We start from the raw sequence: 17646 nt of genomic DNA on the forward strand, positions 1-17646 counted from the left end.
CCCAAGGGAACTCTGGCAGTTACCCCCAAAGCACTTCACAAGCCTGTGCTAGTCTCTGCAAGACATGTCTGTTAAGTAATTACTATTAGCATTGCCATGTTGAAATGCATAACTTTAAAGAGGGAAACAGCACATATGGAAATACTGCCAAGGTAAACTAGAAGAATATATGCACATTTCTTAAGTAACTAACAATCCCTGATAGCTCCCTCTCACTCTCACTCAAGGTAGGCTGCTGAAGACAAAGTACTTGGCTCCAAATCAGGTCAGTTTGGAAGAAACACTACAATAAAGCGCACCGAAAGATACATCTTTGTGGGGGAAACGCATAGCAATTAAAACATCGGCTCTTGAGATATATTAGCAGAATTCCACTCATGTGGCAGGGCTTTCCAGGCACATATCTGCACTGCAATCCCAAGGATCCCTGGAAAGCCACTTCTGAAGGGTGAGGGACTCTCTGGAATGGCATGTGACTGGGTATGGGGGACTATAGCAGGGTAGGGTAACAAGAGATAAATTGGCAGGCGACTGCCTTGCGTAAGTGCTTTTCTGCTTGTGCAAGACGTCTCTGCTTCCAAGCTCTTGTAAATAAAATGTGATTGCCATATAAGTTGGCAGGTCGGACATATACCTGCAAGCACGAGGGTCCAGGTTCGATCCATGGCAACTTCAGCTAAAGGAAGCCGGGTAGCATAGCTTTGAGAAGCCTGCTGCCTAAGCCCTGGAGAACTAAGTCCACTTCAAGAGAGGATTCTAAGCTAGGTGGACCAGTTCCTTCTATCTTGTTTTAGAAGGCTGATTTTACAAAAACAACAACTGTGAATTTGCTTGCCACCCTAGGCACCTTTGGGAGGAAGGGCAGGATAATAGGTTCATTAAATAATAACCCTACACCCAAAAGGGAACTTTCACTATTTTGTACCGATTCAAAGGCCAGAAGCCAGGTTATACTAGCTCAACTAGTCTTACAGTGAGTATATTTTAATCAAAGGAGCAATTAATTCATCAACTTTAATTACACAAAACAAGGTGGAGCACTTGTCCAATGACACCTGTTAACTAGCCTCCAAAACTTCAACTTAAACTGGTGGGGATGGGGAGAAAGAACCATGCAATTATATAGTGTAGCTTATGTACAAAGACTGATCTGGGCATTATGGTTTATTCATGTTTAGCAGCTTAAAAGTCACAGATACAGAAATGGTAGGGGTGAATTCATTTATTTAAGAAAATGGACACAACTGCCTGATTGTTAAAAACCTAAACCTTAAACATAGTTAACTAGTATGTGGGACACATTATCATATCCTCCTTATCTCATCCACCCACTGCCAGGAGAGATAAAAACTGATTACTTTTAAAGTTTTATTTTAATGAAAATTGCCAGATTGTAAAAGCTTCAAGTATAACAAGTTTCTATTTTAAAAAAACTGGTAAAAATGAAATCTGAACGTAATGCAAACATTTACGGTGGAATTTAATGTGATACTACAAGTGTTTTCGTTTGCATAAGCTTATCAGCCTTGCTAGATAGTATTCCCCCCCCCCCCCCAATGCTGGGAATTCTCCTACACACACACCCTGAGCCAATTTCAGGGTGAACAAGGAGTAAAAGGGAGGGAGCCCAGTTGCAAAGGGTTTCTGTTGAGGGGGTTTGTAAGGTGAATCCCGCCCGTTACAGTCGTACCTTGGTTGACGAATGCCTTGCGAGTCAAATGTTTTGGGTCCCGAACACCACAAACCTGGAATTGAGTGTTCCAGTTTGCAAATGTTCTTTGGAACCCAAACGTCTGACGCAGCTTCTACAGCTTCCAATTGGCTGCAGGAGCTTCCTGCAGCCAATCGGAAGCCACGCCTTGGTTTCCAAACGTTTTGGAAGTCAAACAGACTTCCTGAACGGATTCCATTTGACTTCCGAAGTACCACTGTATCTCTTAAAAACCATATTTATGTCACTCTTGTGAGCTTTTGATGAAAGCCTACTCTTTGAAAAGCAATCACGGTGGGGAAAACATATTTAGTAATTATCACTGCAGCACAACAGTCCATGTGCTCATATTATGGTTTCATCCCTGGCAGCAGAATCTAGTTGATGCCATTCTGTATCTCACTAGGATCATACACCGAGTACTTATGAGGATCATATACTCCCTTTTTATGCTGAACTACCCAGAAACTGCAATGTATTAAAGTTCTGAAATAATTTCTATAAACAAAATGAATAGTCTATTTCCACTACACAGAAAACAATGCTTTGTTCTGTTTTAACTATAATCCATTGCTTCTGAAAAGATATTGGTGATTGTTACAGTCCAGTCGTATGAACACTATACTGGTGTGATGCAAATACTTACCAAGTGTCACTAGGAAAGAGGGTCCCTAGTGGGGGTGGCCCTAAGCAGGTACTTTGGGCAGTGCTGCCTGTTTCCCACTATGTGGACTAACTTTGATGTCTCGTGTGATCACCAAATGCATGGAACTGTTTCATACAGCCAGCAGTTCTTTCTCTCTGTTGGCTGCTTTGTCATTTGTATATGGGTAAGAGATTCGAATCAAATTGATTCTGAGCCAGTCCAAGGGTAACTCACCCATTTGTACTTACCTATAAGTAGATATTATTTTACAGTATAAAAAACACAGTGCTATCTTGCTTGTTACAGCTGCAAGCAGGAGGAGCATAGAGGAGCACTGAAATCCCTCCTCAGGTGGAAACTACACAGATATGAAAAACGCTGTGAAAATGCTTTTTTAAAACATGTTTTGAAAAATATATTGAATTTGCCATAGCTCGCCATCGCCATCTAGTGTCACATTTGTATGTTGTATTTTACAATGCATTTAAACCTTTTTATTTGCAGCTGTATAGCTGAGTCCTCAGTAACACATTATTTGTGAGTACTGATGCGCTTTTGAAGCACTACCTTAGCACTGATTTTAAACAAATTTATTTAAAGAGAGGTAGAAATAAGCCTGAAATACTAATGCATCACGAATGGGAAAAACTATTCTAAAAGCCAGAATTCACCAAGCCTCTAGATTTCCACTACCAAGACTTTTCAGTGGCTGACACAAATCTGTTCACCTTCAAAAGGTAACCATAACAGTGAAATAAGACAATTGTAGGGGGTCCTGGGGAAAATGTTGCAGAACTTCCTAAGAACTGGAAGGGAACTGCAAGTCAGTGGTGTAGCGTGGGGGGTGCAGGGGGGGCTGGCCGCACCGGGCGCAACATCTGGGGGTTAGGGTTAGGGGGCGCAAATCCACGGGTTAGGGGGCGCAAATTACTTGCCTTGCCCCGGGTGCTGTCAAACCACACTACGCCACTGCTGCAAGTTACTGAAATCTTTTTTAGAGTCCCCCAGTAAGAATTATAATGGGGGAAAATTAACATGCCATATCAATATATAACACGCTGAATTACATTTGGAGTTCACAACTGTATGTTAAGCGAGACTATCTGCACTGGAGGAAGTGTTTCAGGATTTTTTTTCTTTTTTTGAGCCCAAATGAGCTTCATAACTTGCCCTCAGATAACAGTCACAATCACTCTGCATGGAAAGGGCACTGACTGCCATTAGTCTCAAAGGTTATGGAACAGAGAGAAGAGTTATAAACAAAACCTCCATGGCTGTGATCAGATCACTTGGCCTTGGCCTCTTAGGAGGACTCTGGGAACTCAGCTTTCATTAAAATAAGCCTAACAAAAACATACACAGAGAAGTGCTTCGAGCCCTCACAGCTGTCAAGCAAAACTAAAATCACGTGCAGACAGCGCCTGCCAAAAGACTGAAACCAGAGAGGATGCGAGCAGGAAGCACGGGCAGAACTTCCTTAATCATCAGAATTCCCTAACCCACAACACAGCCTCTAGCCCGGCTTCTTGTCCCAGAATCTACAGCCTTGAGCAATCCCTCCTCTATCTTTGCAGGACTAACAGAGTTTTGCAATAGCTCTCAAACCCCATCACTATTAAGGTGACTATTGTGTGTCTTTATGATCATGGTTGGAAAAATACGTTTTTATTTTGACAAATCTGCATGCCCCTTTCTCCCAGAGAGCTCAGATTACCTGGAGAGTAGGTTACGCCCAGGGTTACCTTGTGAGAGTCACAACTGGTTGGTGATTTGAACACCCACCTCCCTGAGTCAGGTTTAAATGTTCTATTACACCAAACAAAGCACCTAAGTCCCATATCCCTTCAAAAGCGCCAGATTGGACAAATACACAGAAAGTTTCAAGGGCTCTGTAGCCTCACACTCCTGGAGTCTTGGATGTCTGCATTTCAATGCTTGTTTATTTATTTTAGCAAATAAAATAAAGCACCATGAAAAGGACGTGGTCCATTGTATCACTGCTTCTCAAATGTTTTAACTAACACCATGCACATATATGGTAAAGGATTAAGAAATGGGTCCCCCAAATGCATGTTTGAGTCAAAAGTGGGTGCTGGGTCTGAAAAGATCGAAAATGTTTTACACCACATACCTTTTCGTAACCCGATTAGCATATCAAGTATATTCAGGTTGACTCTCATCTAGGGCAGGGGTCTGCAAGCCGCGGCTCCGGAGCCGCATGTGGCTCCGGGGCGGATACTAGCGAGGGGAGGAGGCGCATTGTGTGCCTTGACACTCCCCACTGTTTTAAATGTCGCAATGGTTTTGCGGCTCCCAGGTTTTTTTTCTTCGGTCCAAGTGGCTCTTTTTGTCTTAAAGGTAAAGGTAAAGGTACCCCTGCCCGTACGGGCCAGTCTTGACAGACTCTGGGGTTGTGCGCCCATCTCACTCAAGAGGCCGGGGGCCAGCGCTGTCCGGAGACACTTCCGGGTCACGTGGCCAGCGTGACATCGCTGCTCTGGCGAGCCAGAGCCGCACACGGAAACGCCGTTTACCTTCCCGCTAGTAAGCGGTCCCTATTTATCTACTTGCACCCGAGGGTGCTTTCGAACTGCTAGGTTGGCAGGCGCTGGGACCGAACAACGGGAGCGCACCCCGCCGCGGGGATTCGAACTGCCGACCTTTCGATCGGCAAGCCCTAGGCGCTGAGGCTTTTACCCACAGCGCCACCCGCGTCCCGTCTTAAAGGTAGCAGACCCCTGATCTAGGGAAATGCATGAAGAGATTTAAGCATGCGATATGGGACTCTCCCCCTGACTTCTCTGACTTTGGAGTTCATGTCTGGAAATGCACTCCCATATTTTATTATTACTCCTAACACATTCTAATGACTGTGTCACGAGCTGAAGTGATTTCTTATCCTCTGAATGAGGAGCTCCCCATGTCCACAAAGATAAATTCATTTTTATTTGTGGCAGGGTCAGAGATTAATTGCTTTGCATGTTGAAAGTCCCTGGTTCAATCTCCGGCTAGAAGGGCTGGCAGAGACCCCAGCTGAAATCCTGGAAAGCTGCTGCCTTCCAGTGTAGACAATACTGAGCTAGCTAGATAAACTACTGAGCTGGATAAACTCAATACAAGACAACTTCCTATGTTCCTACTCATTCAGGAGTCAAATACCAACAGCTGCCTCTTGATGTTGGCACTCAAAAGGCATAATTTATATAAAATACAAACAGACAGACAGACAGACAGACAGACATGGCAGTATTTTCTTTAGCAGGTTTAGAAGTTTGTCTCCTTTTTAATTTTTGACCTCTGTTCTGGAGATTCAATAAACCAAAGGCCAGGTTGGGGGGGTTTGTTTCTTTTTCCCCCTTCTGACCTTCCTATTCTTATTGCAAGGAGGTTTGGAGTTGTACAGACTCCAAAAAACCTTCGATTGGGGGCTGGCTGCCTGGTTCTCCTCTTTGGAAATGGTACTACAAGTTTCTGTGATGTCATCACACGCAGCAGGTGAGACCAGCGACCAAATTTGGGCTGGAGGCAATGCAAGCCAACCAGCAGCGGTCACCAACCTATTCTCAAGGTGGTCATTGAAACTTGTTCCTGGCCTGAATTCTCTGTGCAGTGTGCGTAACACTGTCCATTTTTGGCAGCAAATCATTCTGGATGACTCTGTGCCTCATAACACAGAGCAAAGCTTGTAGTGAATGGAGCTGTAAGATACTTACTGCAGCCCTGCCAGTAATGGCTTCAGTACTGACGGTGCTGAATGTAAGGCTATAAATTTGCAAGCAGCTGAAGAAATGGAATGTGCACACATAATGCCCACCCACTGAAATCACACGAAGGCCAAAAAAAAAAAAAGGGGGGGAGACCTAAAATACCTAACACATTCCAGTTTCGGACTCTGGGAACTCTGATGTATTGATATTCCACAGTGGAAGTTACAAGAATATGCCACTAGCATATTTCAATATATACTAATTCTGGATGGAAAACATCTGTCATCAAGATGCATAATTACCTTGCTTGGTTAGGTTACCACATTTCTGTTAAGTTACCACTCTTCAGTAACTCTCTCAAGAACTGTAATCTTAATGTCCATCTGGCCCTGTTTTCAGAAAGCTCACAAATCTTTCACCATTGTGAAGTTCCCTTGTCTTAAAAAATAAATCAAATCACTCCTTCTGCATCTATTCCACCCCAATTATTAATGCTCTGGAATTCAGTTTCTTGCAGTGCAAACTTCACAGGAGTCATCATAAGAATATAAGAGGTACCCTACTGTATCAGATCAAGACCCAGAAACTTGTTTCCAACAATGGTCAACAAGATGCTTCCAGGAAGCTCACAAGCTGAAGAGGAAGACGGCAGCCCTTCTCAGCATCTGGCACACTGCCTCTGAATCCAGATGTTCCATATAACTATAATGGCTAATACCTGTTGATAGAGACCTATCCTCTATGAACTTGATTTGATTTCTCCTCCATCCCAAATGTGGAGTGTACAAAAGACTGTCTGAAGAAACTGCAAACTTAAATGGCAATTTCCAGCTAAATAAATCAGCTTTATTGTATTTTTTTGTTTTGCCGTTATAAAGCACAGAGGTCCTCCCATATTACCTCTATTAAAATTTCAAGTATCTTTTAAACCTAACACTTTTCAGTCAGCAAAGAACAAACAAGGTAACAATAGGTAAAAATGAGCAGCCCAGTTAGCAGGGGAGCCATTTACTGTTCTTAAAACCTTTAGAGCTATTTTCCCCTTGTTAACCATCATTTAACTAAATCCATTTTCATAAAATTACTATTTATGTCAAATGGGTACTTTAATAACATGTAATGTACCTTCAATTTATTACCTTTCTATAGCACTGTAGAAGCTATACTTGTCCTTAAAGAAGTGTCAAATTGGGTTGGGAGAAACAACTTACATTGGCCTAGTTTGCACACAACATAAACTATGTGCAGTACCGGAACAGGTTATTTCCGGGTTTCGCGCCTGCGCGGAAGCACTAAATCACACTTTGCACATGCACAGTAGCACGGCCCGCGCATGCGTGGTGCTGCGGGTTGCGAACGTGTTTCCCGCACGGATCACATTCGCAACCCGAGCATCCACTGTAATGTAAACAAAACACAAGAGAGCTTTTGCTCCTCCCCTGCTTGTGACTTGCCACACTGGAGAGGAAATGAGTCTGAGTCTGATTTTAAGATGACTATCATATCTCCTCTCTGTCTCCTCTCATCAAGCCTACCCTACTTCCTCAACCATTCCTCCCAAGGCTTGGATTCCAGACCCTTGATCATCTTGGTTGCCCTCTTCCGCACCATTCCAGCTTGTCAATATTCTTCTTAAACTGCAGTGCACACAACTCGACACAGTACTCCAGGTGTGGTCTGATCAAGGCAGAACAGACTGGTACTACTGAGTTCCCTTGAATGGGACACTGTACATCTGTTGATGCATCCTAGAATAGCATTAGCTTTTCTTTCTTTTTGCTGCTGCATCACACTGCCAAGCTAAGTGTCCCCCATCTTATATGTGTGCAGCTGTTTTTTCCTGCCTAAGTGCAAAACCTTACTTTTGTTCCTATTGAAATTCATATTATTAGTGTGGGTCCTGTTCTCCAATCCATTAAGGTCAGAGTGAATCCTGTCTTCTGTGTAGTCACGTAATCTGGGTAACCGGGTTCGCGTCTCCGCTCCTCCACATGCAGCTGCTGGGTGACCTTGGGCCAGTCACACTTCTTTGAAGTCTCTCAGCCCCACTCACCTCACAGAGTGTTTGTTGTGGGGGAGGAAGGGAAAGGAGATTGTTAGCCGCTTTGAGACTCCTGAAGGGGAGTGAAAGGCGGGATATCAAATCCAAACTCTTCTTCTTCTTCTCCCATCTGCAAATTTGGCGGCCATCCCCTCAATTTCTTCATCCAAGTACTTAATAAAGATGCTGAACAACAAAGGGCCTAGGACAGAACTCTGAAGCACCACACTTGTCACTTTCCAGGATGATGAGGAACCATTAGTGAGAACTCTTTATGTATGGTCAGACACCCAGCTACAAACCTACCTAAGACTTATACCACCCAACCCACATTTTACCAGCTTCACTGCAAGAATATTATGGAGCTGATCATATGAAATGGGACCAATAGCCCTTTGCCCATCCATATCAAAGGGGATGGAGCTCTACCTGCTTTGGTAATACAAGCTCTGACTATACATGGTATGTACAATTGTATTGTACAATGTAAGCAAGGATTCTAACAAAATGTCCTTCTGAACAGGTATTTATTTTTCACCATTCCTCAAAATGTTTTATGACAACCACATCTTTAAGTGGAACAAGCCATTCACTATAAAATGGTGATAACTCCCCCACCCAACAAAACTCTATATTAGCCTGGATTAACCATGCCTCTTATGGCAACTTTGTCACTGAGCATGCCTGGCAAAGCAGGTATCATGTGAGTAGGGAAAATCCATTTAGCCTCATCCACTTTTAAAGGCAAATTCTACTCAGATTCCTTCATGTTAGTGGGGTTTTTTGCCTCTGGATGAAACATAGTTCCTTTGTTCCACCCACTTGGCTTTTGGAAGGCTGGAAAAATAACCTGGGCAACTGTTTTAGGTACTTTCAGAAATGTTAAATTCTACCATGGTGGCATCGAACGCTGAGCTGGCCGGGTGTAGTCTTGAATGCAGAACTACTGGTCAACTTTTGCTTTCTAGGTTCAAATAGCACAATATAATTTTGAGAACTGTTTAATATGTACAGATGCACTAATGTTTGTTTATTCCTCCCCTCACTCATGCCTCTTACAGAAAATATTTTTTTTCCAACAGGAATTTCTTTGCAGTGGCGTAGCGTGGGGGGTGCCAGGGGTGCCGGCCGCACCGGGCGCAACATTGGGGGGGCGCATTTGGCCGGCCCTCCTCGAGGAAGCAGGAACCCCACTGTCCTCGGACCTCCTCCGAAGGCTGGCGGTGGGGCGGAGAGACCTTCTCCCCGCGCCAGCCTTCGGAAGGCTGTCCTGAAGACTTGTGGTGGGAGCAGTGGCGTAGCGTGGGGGGTGGAGGGGGCCTGCCGCACCTGGCGCAACATCTGGGGGGGCGCGCGGAAGAGACTCGAGTGCTAAAATCCATGGGTTAGGGGGCGCAAATTACTTGCCTTGCCCCGTGTGCTGAGAACCCACGCTACGCCACTGTTTCTTTGTGGAGTCACAAATCTATTTATGACATGTTCTTTGCTATGCTGACTCTGTAGTGGCATCAGAAACTAAATAGCAGGAACATGTAGTACGAAAAGTAACTGCAATAAACAACAATAGCCTTTGGTGGTGGGGAAACAGAACAGGACTCAGTTCTTACGCAAATAACGTTTTCTCAATCTGGTTTGGAGGAACCGAATCCCTGATAAAGTACTTCTGGAGAAGAGCTACTTGTTCAACATTGAGGAGCATATCAAAAGCATATACCACACTTGAGGATTGTATCTTGCAACATTTAATTGCAGGTAGTTAACATAACTTGCATACCAACCTTTATGACAGATGCCAAGCAACAGATCCTATAGTGTGCTTGTTTTGCAGTAGCTCATGCCTCACTGTGAAAAGGTGGTTCAACCACTCTTTATGAACTGAGAATGGAGATTGGGGAAACAATGTATTTAGATTGGCTGCTATTTCTTTCCTTACTTCTTGGTAGAATCAACAAACTAGTATTTTACAATCCAGGCTGCAGAAGATATTACTTGACAGCTACTGGACTAGCAAAGCAATCCTATGCAGGAATTTATTTCTAGGTAGACAACTCTTAAGTTCAATGGGACTTACACCCAAAGTAAATTGTGCATAGGATGCTCCAGAGAAATACTAATGAGGCAGATAATCCAACCTATCTTCTATGCAAATTTAACTACATCCTAACTTCTCTTGTGCGTATGGTGTATATAGGTGGAACTGTAAGCCTTCATTTTCTGCCCTTCCACTGATGCCTATGGGATGAATTTTAGTTACACTTGTATTTTGGTGGTGTATATTACACCAAACAGGTGGGCAGGATCAGTGAATGGAGTCAGGAAGAAGTCGTTTTATACCTCTCCCCACCCCAGCACACTCATTTCCCACACTTGACAGAACCCTTTTTGCCCTAATCTCTCTCTCCCCCCCCCCCACCACTTTGATTTGTGCCAGTATGGCTTGAACACAGGCAGTCTAAGCAAATGTGCCAAGTTATGTTGCCAGCTTAAGAAGAGCTCAGCCGGGGTGAAAAATATACCAGCTGGAATAGTGGGGATGTGCTGTATGTAGGAATCATGATTGCACTGTAAATGGTCACACAATTTCTTAAATTCTCTAATGCCTGTGATTCTCTTAAAAGGAGTAACTGTGAACACTCCAACACATTTCTTCTGCTTTTGTTTGTATAAAAGGTCCACATTTAAAAATGCATTTTTCTTCTTTGAAAGTATGATTTCCTGCTTTTGTGCAATGTAGTAAGATCCTCAGGACAGCTATAAATAAAGAATCTAGAGTAGATAGGGCATAAATTTGAGAGCAGAAGAGCCTTTTTGTCATAAACATGAAAATAAAAAGCAGGCACCTAAGAAACTTCAACCTAAGTCATATAAGAAACGATGGGACAGCTATTTATTTAACATATAGTTTGTAATGGGTTTTAAAAAAATATTATTACTTCAATACAGCCTTTTAGGGAATTACATCTAATTCTGGGCATCAGAGTTTAAGGAAGATATTGACAAGCTAGAATGTATGCAAAGAAGGGCAACCAAGATAATTAAGGGCCTGCAAACCAAGCATTATGAGGAATGGTCGAGGGAGTTGGGCATGATTAGCCTGGAGAAGATAATACCAAGAGGTTATAGGATAGGATAGCCATCTTCAAATATCTGAAGGGCTGTCACATGGAAGATGGTGCAAGCTTGTTTTCTACTGTTCCAGGGGGTAGAACCCAAACCAATGGATTCAAATAACAAGAAAGGAGATTCCAACAAAACATTAGGAAGAACCTTCTGATAATAAGAGCTGTTTGATGTCTACATCGGAAGGTGGTGCACTCTCCTCCTTCGGCGGTTGGATGGCTATCTGTCAAAGATTCTTTAGCTGTGATTTCTGGATTGCAGAGGGCTGGACTAGATGACCCCTCGGATCCCTTCCAACTCTACAATTCTATGATCTGCCTCTGAGATTTAAAATAGACTTCCATGGCAGCTCTAATCTCTAAATAGTGTTCTCTTTTGCCAGTTACCAAGGTAATAAAATCCACAGGACTACATGCCCCCAAAGGCAGTCTATTACGTGGAGAGAAGAATAAATATGCATGCTTTCTCCACTTAGTCCCTGATGCCCCTAACCATGGGGATGTCATGTTCAGATACTATCTAAGTGCATAATTTCTTATGTGTGCAAGCTAAAAGTGTATATTATTCATCAGCAGATTTTGTCAATAAACTGATTACAAGATTTGACTTACACATGTTGAATTTTATGCGCATAAGATAGTGTTCCCTTCTGGATGCCTTCCAGATCTTTTTAGACTATAACTACCATTATTTCCCACCACTGGGTGGGGATGATGGGAGTTTCAGTCTAAAACACACTAGGTTGTGGAAGGATGGTTTAGGACAGGGGTGGCCAACTCCCAAGAGACTATGCTTTATTCACAGAGTTAAAGACTGGCAGTGATCTGCCCCCTTTTGGGGGGTTCAGGTCAAGGTTGTTGAGCTTTTTTAGTGAGGACGAAAGCCCCATTTTTTGGGGTGCAGGGCGGTTTAAATGTTGAAATTCTTTGGGGGAAGCCAGTGATTGTCTAGTGATCTACCACAGACGTCCAGTGATCTACCGTTAGATCACTATCTACCTGTTGGACGTGCCTGATTTAGGACATAAGTGGGAACAGGATTTGGCTGGCTGATGGGCTTCTTACCTGCCACAGCCTTGAGGGCTAAGTTAGACAGGTGGACAGGGCTATCCACCTGTCAATCAGCTGGCATCACAATGACCAGTTTTTGCATAGCATGAGCATGGAAGCCTTAACCCTGTGCTCTGCAAGCTCCAACAATCAGCTGATTATTGAGCTTTCATGCACAGGACTATGCAAGTCCCGCTGATCAGCTGACTGACGTCCTTGCAGCCCCACTGTGCCTTTATCTGCCCATACCTGACAACATGTGAAGTTAGGTGTATGGCAGGTGGGCATGGCTTGGGCCAAGCATAATTAAGCCTGTGGGCAGGAGGATCCCCACCACGAGTGCTGGATATATTTGAATTTTCCCACATGGACAGCTGAGGATGCTAGAGATGAAGGTCAGTGGGCCAGTCTCCTCTCCACATGATGGACACGGGTAGGAGGAAAGTATAGTCCAATTTGCCCTACTGAATAAGTACATCACATGAGTAATCTTTAAAAGGTTATCTAGCCTGAAGCAGAAAAGCTGTTGGTTCTGGAATGTTATTGTGACATGGAATGAAATACAGGGAAAGAGGATTGTTAATATTTTCTAATAATGAGCAATAAGTACCGTTTATTAAATAATAAATGACTTTCAGCATCATAAATAATATGCAAATTAACCAAATTTAAAGTAGCTGATCAATCAGTTAAGAAGCACAATGATTGACTAAAAATACTTTTAAAACACAAGAGACAGCCAAACTTTTGAAGTGTTTATCAAATAACAAAATAAAAATAAAAAAAATCACATGCTATATAGTACTTTGGTTTAATGGAAATGCTTTTATCACTGACCACACCATCCACAAGGAAGTGATAACTTGATTTTATGACATCACAAGTCATGTCCTTATCAGACAAGCACAAACTGAGAAACAGGGTACTTGGTAGAAGCAACAGCAGAAAGCAGAAGCTGGAGAACTGGAGACATTGGCCAGGCAAACATGAAACAATACATGTATTCCCTCCTTAAATCTGTTTACTGTAAAACCCATTTCTTTTTATTTATGGCCTGATTCAGCACAAAGGGAAGCATGTCAAAGTAAAAGTCACAGTAGCATAACTTTGCTCATCTGAGTCAGTCCCTAACAACTCAGTTGACTGCTAACAGAGGTAGTTAAAAACCTGGTGGCAGCATCTGGCCTGAGGTTAATAGGTTTCATATTCAGTTATAATCAGAGCTAAAGTTTCTAAAAACAACAAAATCAAGTTTTTTTGGGAAAAGATAGACACTTATAATTTACAGCAGCAAATGATGCCTATCCTTGCATCTGCAAAGCCAGCTATGTCTGCTTCAGCTTTTTATTTATTGCTTCACAGGTCACACCAGCCTGGCGCTTTTGTTGTGTCCTTGAATACGCCTTCCCACCAACTTCAGGTTATTGTGCTCCCAGACAAAAAAGGACAGATGGGGGATAACTCTGAAAAGGAGGAGGGGTGACAGGAAAGCGACTGACAATTAACTGACAGAGAATGGGAAAGGATGAGTGGCATTAATTCAACTAGTTTGTTTTTGTGCTTTTATGAAACTTGGAATACAGTACTCTACACTGTAGATGGGAGAGGAGGGGGACAAGGAAAGCACAAGCTGTGGAAAAATTGGCTGCGCCTAATCTTTATTTGCATGTTGCTTTACAAAGGGGTTCTGCTAATTAACTTCTAACCCACCCCTGATACTGCACCAGCTTGGATTATGCCAACCCTTCAACTATAAATTATTATGTTCCAGTAGATCTGTCGCCAGAGTTCTCCCTTCCCACACTTACATTACCACTGACAGCATTACAGACCACCTACAGCAACAAAACAGTATCTTCCCAAGTGTATCCCTGCAAATCACCACATAGCATGCAGTTAAGATATATCAAATCTTTCATTGAAAGAACTCTCAGAATCATACAACTGAAGTAGCCCTTTATTGTGGTAGGAGTCCTTTACCACAGGCTATAAGGTGCTTGTGTATATTAGCAATGGCCTCACACCACCTTACATGTCTATCTTTCCAAAGGAAAATGGGACCTATTCTCACAATGAAGACTGAGCAGGTGACAAGCGCATCATTAAGTGAGCTACATGACCAAGTTGGGGACTGAACTCTGGTCTCCCTAGTACTCTTAACATCACACCAGCTTTCTACCAGGAAGTCATCTCAATATTCATGCCTCTTCCCTGCCCCAGGCATTGAATTCATCACCTATCCCAACTCAATTCTTTCCTAACCTCCCCCTGGCCTGAAGGGTGGAGATTCCACCACACCCTAGGCAATCTTTTCCACTGCTACGTTATGCTTACTTAGTAAGTTTTTCCTAAAATCAGGCTTCGATATCATCCATTCCAAACTCTGCAACAATAAGACTTTGTGCACAGTTCTACCTGTGATAAATGTTCTATTCGTCTTCTCCAAAATAACGCTTCCTGAAAGATCTCTGATCCTTTCTTTACGAGCAGTATACAGTATTCCCATCCCCACTTAATGGAAGCAAACATTCTTTCTAAGTGTCTGTTCTTAATAAAAAACAAACCCCACAGGCCCTACTCAGTTCTACCACCCATACAACTAAGTTGTTACTGTCTGTGAAAACTTAAGTCACCCAAATCTGCTCATGCTTTCTGTGGAACATGCCCAGGCCTGTCCAAAGGCCTCCTACATTTAGTTTTAATACACCTTGGACCTTTCCTTCCCAATCCAGCTCATAACTCTTGCGCAGCTTCCCTTTCTCTACAGGTCACAGGAACAACAGAAAGCACCCACATTTCGGAACGCCACTTCTTCACCCACCTGTTGGTATTACTCCCCCTCCCCGCACCACCAAGGTAACCCATTCAGCAACCCTGTAACCGGGCAGGGCACCTACCAATCTCAACCCCCAAGTTCCAAAACCAAGAGGTCTTCCCAACTTCCAGCACATGTCAATCCTGCGTACAGCTGTCAACTTTCCCCTTTTTAAAAGGGAAATTCCCTTATTCTGAATAGGATTCCTCACAAGGGAAAAGTTGACAGCTATGATCCTGCATTGCCAGAGTCCAAACCCCTTATCCTCCAGACAATTTCCCCCTCCTCCCCATTACCCCCACCTGGCATCCTGGCAATCCCAAGGTTCAGACCCGACTTCCTCCTGCTCCGAATGCCCGGGGGTCTCCTGACCCACCCCGGAACTTCCCCTTCGCTCCAAGTCACCCCGCGTGCATCCCATTCCATCGGACCCAGCCCTTCCCAGTATCCCATTGCACTTACCCTTGGCTTCCCTGGCCTCGTGCAAATTTCGTGTGTGTGCATTCAATGGGCCATGCTACCCGCCCGCCCCCCTCGTGCTTCCCATGCACAAGAGAACAGGGCAGCCTCCAACAATAGCAATAATAATAATAATTAGGGAGGCCTCGCCCGAACCCAGTTTATTCAGATCCCCGCCCCCCACGCACCAGCCTCTCCTCTTCCTTCCCCAGCGCCCACCTGATTTCGGGGTCCCGATCCCCGATCTACTCAGCCTCCCCCACCCCCAAGGCCTCCTCCTGCTCTCCTCCCCACCCCCGAAGCACTCACCCTGCCGCCCCACAATCTCGGCCACATGCTCGGAGCTGGGCACCGGCACGCACTCGGTGGTGTTGACGCTCTTCCTCCTCAGCAGCGCCGCCTGCTCGCCGTTCAAGGCCGGCACCGGAGGGATCCCGGCCGCCGCCGCCGCCACACCTCCTCCGGGCGGCCCGTAGCCCTGCGAGAGCATCGCCGCCATCACGCCGCCGTGGTGGGCATCGTCGCCGGGCGGCCCGTACAGCGCCCCGCCGAGCGCCGCCTCCTGGGCCTCGAAGGCCGAGCCGGCGGAGAGGGGCGGCGGCAGCATGACCGAGCCCAGCCCGGGGGGCAAGGCCGGCGGCGGCGGCGGCGGCAGCAGCAGGAGGGAGGCCGCCGGGACGCCGCCACCGCCGGACTCCAGCAGCAAGTCCTCTCCGCCGCCGCCGCCTCCTCCTCGGTCGTCGTCCTCCTCGTCAGGCGGCTCCTCCAAGTCCAGCTCCAGGTCGCCGCCGCCCTCGGGGGCCGCCGCCTCCTCCTCCTCGCCGCCGCCGCCCTCCTCTTCCTCCTCCGGGCGCTCCAGGGACGGAACGGGCGCCGCCTCGCCCAGGCCCAGGCCGGCCAGGCGTTCCCTCAGCAGCGGCGGCGAAGGCGGCGGCGGCGGCAGCAGCAGCGGGTGATGGTGGTGATAGTGGAGCAGCAGGCCCGGCGGTGGCCTAGGCGGCAGCAGCAGCCCCACCAGCTCGGGCGGCTCCTCCTGAGGCGACGGCGAGGCGCTGCCGCTCGGCATGGCCTCGGCAAGGCCGCCGGCAGCAGCAGCGGGCGGAGAAGAAGGAAGAGGAGGAAGGGGCGACGCGCTGGGGCTACTGGGCCCTCCTGGGCGACATGCTGCTGCTGCTGCTGCCGGCTCTCCCGCGGCGGCGGCGAGGACGACGGCCTCCTCCTCCTCTTCCTCCTCCTCTTCTTCTTCTTCCTCCTCCGCCTCTTGCGGGGCTTGAGGCGAGGCGCTGGCAGCAGGAGCGGCGGCGGCGGCGACGACGGTGGTGCCGCCGCCACGGCCGCCGCTCGGCTCAGCGCTTCTTTTGTTCCATGGCGGCTTCCCCCCGCCGGCTCCTCCAGCAGCAGCGGCGGCGGCGGCCGCAGGCGGCGGCGGCCCAGGCAGCTCCAGCCCCGCCCCGCGCCGCTCCCCCAGCCGGGCGATTGGGTGGTGGCAGCGGCGGCTCAGCAACCGCAGCAGCAGCCGGCGCTTGGGCAGGGCCCCGGGAAGGCGGTGGCTGCTGCTGCCGCGGCCGCAGGAGGAGGAGGCGGCGGCGGAGGGGGGGAAAGCGGCTGCTCCGGCGGCCGCGCCTGGACGGGCAAAGGGGCGCGGGGCGAGAAGAAGCGGCGGCGTTTGCGGAGAGGGCGGCGGCGGCGGCGCCTCCTGCTGCTCTTCTCCCTCCTGCCCTCTGGTCTCCTCAGACACCATCCACGCGCCCGCCCGCCCTCGCTCGCCTCGGGCCCAATCTCGCCGCCAGGCCCCGCAGGATTGTTGGGTCGGCCGGGCGGGTATTGTGACGGGGGCGGGAGGGAGGCTGAGGCGGCGGCGGCGGCGCCGGCCGGGTGAGCCGAGGCCTTGCCCTGCTTGCCCTCCGCGGCCTGGCCTGGCCCAACCCCTCACTCACCCCGGCCTTCGGTCAGCTTCCCGCTTCCCTCCCTCATCCCGCGTGGGAAGAGGAACGGAGGGAAGAGAGAGAAAGGCAGAGGCGCCTGAGGGAGGGAAGGTTGAAGGGCAGGAGCCACTGTGAGGCGAGGGAGGAGCAGGAGAAAAAGGATGGGCGCCCGT

General features: G+C 46.9%; 1 protein-coding gene across 1 annotated transcript in view; it reads right to left on the bottom strand.

The window, feature by feature from the left end:
• MEX3C (mex-3 RNA binding family member C) overlaps positions 1-17330 on the bottom strand; it is a 29525-nt gene extending 12195 nt beyond the window's left edge. Inside the window, exon 1 of the mRNA XM_082241862.1 lies at positions 15858-17330. Coding sequence (XP_082097988.1) covers positions 15858-17289 — 1432 coding nt within the window. The 5' untranslated portion in view covers positions 17290-17330. The remainder of the gene's footprint in view (positions 1-15857) is intronic.
• Between the last annotated feature and the right edge of the window lie 316 nt (positions 17331-17646).

The sequence above is a fragment of the Podarcis vaucheri genome, assembly GCF_965113315.1.
Source record: "Podarcis vaucheri genome assembly, chromosome: 11".
NCBI lineage: Eukaryota > Metazoa > Chordata > Lepidosauria > Squamata > Lacertidae > Podarcis > Podarcis vaucheri.